Raw genomic sequence first — 6,000 nt, 5'->3', positions numbered from 1 at the left:
CGAGACTGAGTATAATATTTACTTTGGGAAGCAGTAAGTGAAAATGGAATTATTTTTCATCAGTGTACTAAACTATACCCAGCGATTCATAGACTGTAATTATATAAAGAGGTGACTGTGTAAATTGGTGTGTTTTCTCAGGTGGTTAATATGTATTGCTTGAATCATTCAGTATTTATTGCTGGAATCATGATTTTCTTCTTGATGCATTTTAATCACTTCCACAATTCAATAATATCATATTTCAGTTCTTAAAGAATCACAGCCCTGTATATACCCCTGAAGCCACTCTAGGGAGGATATACACTCCTAATTCAAAATTCTATTCTATTTCTATATTAAAGCACCAATTAGTGAGCAATCCTTTTCCAGGAAATATATATGGCACCAGTTAAAACAGCCATTCAGCAAAGAGGAAAATAAGAACAAACGCAATGGCAAACTTGAAGATGCATTTCAAAATAGTGGTGTCCTTGAACATCTCATTTATTTTGCCCAAGGGAATCCTACTCAGTTAAGAGAAGCTCAAACTTGTTATTTTCTGGGTGTCGGGGAGTAGCAAGGTTGGAGTAGTCCTGGGACAAGAAGTGAAGGTGGGCCCTGCCTGCCACCCAGGTTCCCACCTTCATCTCTTTCCCTGCCCCCATGTCTTTGCTGCAGAAGAACTGTAAGGACATGGTGAAAAACAACAGGGTGTGCATGTGAAAAAATAACCCAGACTCCACAATTGAACTATTTTACTTCTCACTCTGAAATTTAATGATCATTTAGACTTTCTTTTAATGGAAAATGTATGAATCAGAGAATGATGATATAAATTTAAAGTACAGTGGATTTCCTGTATCCACTGTCAGGTATCCCTGAAGTTTGATGTGTTTGACTTGCAAACCTCTACAAGCTCTACATCTCACTACAGGAAGATGTATTACAGGATCAGCATATCAGGCAAGTTGCTACTGAACAATAGCTGTAGGGCAAAGATACCCTCTTCCTTAACATCTTCTGAAAAGACTATGCTGGTAGAATGTGATAATGAGCAGAATGTTCTAGGCACTGGTTTCAAGATCTCTTATTTGATATGTTTAAAAAGAGAAAAATATGATAGAACAATATAGTTTAACTTTTCCCACATATTGTAGGAGGAAAGCCTATTTAAAAACCATCTCAGCACCAGATTCCTTCTTGCTTTGATGGAAATACATCCAGAACATCCCACATTCAGTATCACATTTCAGTTCATAGGAGTAGCTTCAGATACATTTTATAACACTTAGATCTGATTATTACTAATGTATCTCTAATAGATGATATACTTGAAAGAATATCCTTCTGAGGGCCCACAGAAAGCTAATTTTGAGCTCTTTTGAAAATAGCTCCCTTTGGGTTTCATAATGAAACCTGTATTTAAACTTCATTCTGACTCTAATGCTAATGCAGAAAATTGTACTAAACTATGCAGCTGCAATTGTGATGTTAGGAGGTCCAGAATTGAGCCTCCATGCACACCTCCTCTGCACCCTAGAGAGGTTCACAGTCTGAACCTGCCAGTTCCCACGAGGGTCCAGGAATTAAACAGTGTTTACCACTGCAGCCAGAAGTGACATAAAGAGTTTAGCTAAGGAGGGAGTGCAGCCACAGTTCCCCACTAATGAGGCCAAAACAGGGCACAATAACATTTCAGAAAGGCTTGACCTTATGGAAGCTTTGAAGCTCCTGAGATTCCCGGGCAAGGTGGCCATGACTATCCCTTCATCCAATCACATTATTGCAATCCTGACTTGGACACTAATGACACCCAGTCATGCCTCTTGGATTATCCAAATCCCCAGGATAAACCTAGTAAGAACTAATCAGCCTACTTTCCTTTCACTGTCTCTACAACTGGAATAAATTTGGTTCAAATCGAGGTTCACAAGTTAGATCTCTTGCACCTCAAATGTTCATGCATCCACCATCTTGGATCAGAGTGAATGACATCATTACAAACTATACCATTGAGGTGTCCCTTTGTGTCACTCACTACAACTGTATCAAATTTGGTTCAAATGGGTTAAACTGTCCTCAAGTTAGTGCACTTGCACCTCAAACGTTCACACGTCCACCATCTTGGATCAAGTTGGAGGGCATTATTAAAAACGACACCATTGGGACATCTCTATGTGTCCATACAGCTGTAGCAAATTTGGTTCAAATCAGTTAGACTGTCCACAAGTTAGTGCACCTGCACCTCAAAGGTTTACGTGACCGCCATCTTGAATTGGGTTGGATGACATTATCACAATCTACGCCATTGAGGTGTCCCTATGTGTCCCTACAGCAGTAGCACATTTGGTTCAAATCGATAAAGTGGTTCACAAGTTAGGCCACTTGTGCCTCAAATGTTTATGTGTCTGCCATCTTGAATTGGGTTGGATGACATTTGTCACATTCTATGCCATTGAGGTGTCCCTATGTGTCCCTACAACTGTAGCAAATTTGGTTCAGATCGGGTAAGCAGTTCACAAGTTAGCTCACTTGTGCCTCCAAAGTGTATGCATCCACCATCTTGGATCAGGGTGGATGACATCATCACAAAGTATGCCATTGAAATGTCCCTCTGTGTCACTCACTGCAACTGTACATAATTTGGTTTAAATTGGTTGGACAGTCCACAAATTAGGCCACTTGCAGCTCGGATGTTCATGTGGCCATCTTGAATTGGAGTGAATGACAGCATCACACACCACGCCATTTAGGCATCCCTAAGTGTCTCTACAGCTGTAGCCAATTCGATTCAAATCGGTAAAGCGGTTCACAAGTTAGCCCACCTGTGCCTCCAAAGTTTACATGTCGGCCATCTTGGATTGGGGTGGATGACCTCATCACAAACTATGCCGTTGAGGTGTCCCTATGAGTCACTCACTGCAACTGTACCTAATTTGGTTTAAATCGGTTGGACTGCCCACAAATTAGCCCACTTGCACCTCAGATATTCACATGGTTGCTATCTTGAACTGGAGTGGATGACATCATCACATACCATGCCATTTGGGCATCCCTATATGTCTCTTCAGCTGTAGTAAATTTGGTTCAATTTGGTTAAGCGTTTCACAAGTTAGCACATGTGCGCCTCCAAAGTTTATGTGTCCGCCATCTTGAATCAAGGTGGATGACAGCATCACAAACTACGCCATTGATGTGTCCCTGTGTGTCACTCACTGCAACTGTATCCAATTTAGTTCAAATGGGTTAGACAGTCTACAAATTAGCCTGCTTGCAGCTCAGATGTTCATGTGGCCGCCATCTTGAAGTGGATGACATCATCAAACACCATGCCATTTGGGCATCCCTATGTGTCCCTAAAGCTGCAGTAAATTTGGTTCAAATAGGTTAACCGGTTCACAAGTTAGCCCACGTGCGCCTCAAAGGTTTACACATCCACCATCTTGGATCAGGGTGGATGACATCATCACAAACTATGCCACTGAGGTGTCCCTGTGGTATCACTCACTGGAACTGTATGCAATTTGGTTCAAATCGGTTAAGCCGTTAACAAGTTAGTCAACTTGTGCCTCAAAAGTTTACACGTCCACCATCTTGGATCAGGGGGGATGACATCATCACAAACTACGCCGTTGAGGTGTCCCTGTGAGTCCCTACAACTGTACCCAATTTGGTTCATATCAGTACAGGCGTTGTGGTGTTGATGGGGGTGGGGACACATGGACACACACACAGAATGCCGGGTGATCTCATAAGCCTACTGGAAAGTAGGCTAAAAAACCCCAATATCCCTATAGTCAATATTTGTACCTCTGTCCTGAGGAAATCCAATCTAGATTTCTAACCACCCAAAATTCACCACTTCTGATAACCATTAACCCACATTCACACATAGCCTTAAGCATACAATGGAACTTTTTACCCTATGAAAATAGCCAGCTGGAAGTCCCTCAAACTGCAGTCTCTAGGATTTATTCTGGATATTGTGGCTCTCTGCTCTTCCACCATCACATCCCATTATCTCCACAGAGAATCTGGCTTCCCCTTCCTCAACACCTGACAGGTAGTACAGGGAGAACCTCTCCTTCCTCTGTTCCCAGGAATTTCCTCTCCTTTCCCCTATTCCCCCTCCCAGTTATTCACACATGAGTGTATGTGAATGCTTGGAGGCCACCAGTCTAGGCTAGAAGGTTTCTAAAATTATTATATCTCTTTTTCACCAGTAAAGGTGCATTCAATGGTCAACTCATCCCCTGATAAAAAGATAGACCCTAGTAGGGACCACCAATCCCATGGGAGCCACCCCAACAGACCACAGCTTCTTTCAGAGACAAGTTGTGCTCCAACATGGTTTAACCATGTCAGGATTGCACACTCCAGAGTGTGTCTTCCCATGAAAGTAGAGGACAAAGCCCAAGGCAGATAGCTTCTAGCTGTTTTTTCCAGCCAGGGGCCCCTATTAGGCGTGTCTTTCAGCTGAAGCGACCTTGCTCGCACACCTTCTGCTTCTTCCCTCTTCCCCATTCAACAAAACCCCAGTAGCTTTGAAATAGTTCATAGTTTTCCTGTGAAGAGCTCCCTGCAGCAGGTGGAACTGCCTCTTTCAGACTCCACTTCCTGGTTCCTTGCCAGCAGCCTCCTGATATCTGCATATTTTGGCGCTTAAATCCACCTCTTGCTAGATGGCTGGCACTGGCTCTCCCTCCATTTCCTGCTGCTCTAGCCAGATTCCACTAACTTGCTCCTTTTCTACCCAAACTCTTTTGGGCATCCTCCTTCCCTCCCTAGGTCTTTCTGCCATTTCTCTGCCCAGCTTTGCCCTCCTCCTCTCCTTGAACTCTTTCGGGCCTCTCTTCTTGTGATTAAGGGAGGAGAGCTGGTCTTGTGGTAGCAAGCATGACTTGTCCCCTTAGCTAAGCAGGGTCTGCCCTGGTTGCATATGAATGGGAGACTTGATGTGTGAGCACTGCAAGATATTCCCCTCAGGGGATGAAGCCGCTCTGGGAAGAGCAGAAGGTTTCAAGTTCCCTCCCTGGCTTCTCCAAAATAGGGCTAAGAGAGATTCCTGCCTGCAACCCTGGAGAAGCCGCTGCCAGTCTGTGAAGACAATACTGAGCTAGATAGACCAATGGTCTGACTCAGTATATGGCAGTTTCCTATGTTGCTATGACTCCCAGTTTCTTGCTGGTTCTCCTGACTGGCTCCTCCATCCTTACCTACCTGTACACTTTCAGGTTCCTTTCCCTGCTCTCTTTGGTCTCCCTGTTAGTTGTTTGACTGACCTTTTTCTCTCACCCTCCCTCATTCTCGCTGAGTCCTCTTATTGAATTTCTCCACTCAGCAGACCACCCAACACTGTTTGTCTTCCCCCATCCCCCTCAGAAATAAACATGCATCTAACAAGTTTATTTATTTATTTAGTCATTCATTCATTCATTCATTCAGTTCATATACCACCCTTCCTGAAGTGGCTGAGGGTGGTTTACATTAAAAATAGAAACACATAATAAAACAATTAAAATAAAAACAAAACATTTAAACCAGATTAAAATTAAAATTAAAACTATATATCATTAAAAGCCAGGCTAAAAGATGGCTGAAGAAGATATATGAGGAAAGAGTACAAGAAGAGGACGACTTGAGAGGTAAGATGAGTTCTGTCTTGGACATAATGTGCTTAAACTAGTAACACTGGATTAATATAATATAATGAATATCGATAGTGGGAGAGAGGGGCGGGGAGAGAGAGAGAGAGAGAGAAGCACAATGCAAAATGGGCAAAAACAAACAAGCACCAGAAGAAGTTCATTTCTCTTTCTTGTTGGCAGTTAGGATGAAGGCACTTCTTTTCTAGGCTGTTCCTCATGATGGCGAAACTGCAAGGACAAATAAAATAGTAGTTCACATGACCGAAATCCCTGGGGCTAGAGAAGGCTGGAGGGAAGGCAGGAGCCTTCCTGCCTTCCCCCAAAGTGAGCGCTGCTCCAGGGCTCCGAAGCACTGCATGCTCATCCAACC

At 43.2% G+C, this 6,000-nt stretch overlaps 1 protein-coding gene across 5 annotated transcripts in view; it reads right to left on the bottom strand.

The window, feature by feature from the left end:
- Window positions 1–5,382: 5,382 nt before the first annotated feature.
- LOC128340965 (embryonic protein UVS.2-like) overlaps window positions 5,383–6,000 on the bottom strand; it is an 86,727-nt gene continuing 86,109 nt past the window's right edge. For all 5 annotated transcript variants that reach the window (XM_053286914.1, XM_053286912.1, XM_053286910.1 and 2 more), the window contains one exon: window positions 5,383–5,858. In XM_053286914.1, the coding sequence (XP_053142889.1) occupies window positions 5,845–5,858 (14 nt within the window). In that variant the 3' untranslated portion in view covers window positions 5,383–5,844. The remainder of the gene's footprint in view (window positions 5,859–6,000) is intronic.

The sequence above is a fragment of the Hemicordylus capensis genome, chromosome 1, assembly GCF_027244095.1.
Source record: "Hemicordylus capensis ecotype Gifberg chromosome 1, rHemCap1.1.pri, whole genome shotgun sequence".
NCBI classification, from domain to species: domain Eukaryota; kingdom Metazoa; phylum Chordata; class Lepidosauria; order Squamata; family Cordylidae; genus Hemicordylus; species Hemicordylus capensis.
Note: the sequence above shows the minus strand (reverse complement) of the source record. Positions and strands in the feature narration are given on the sequence as shown.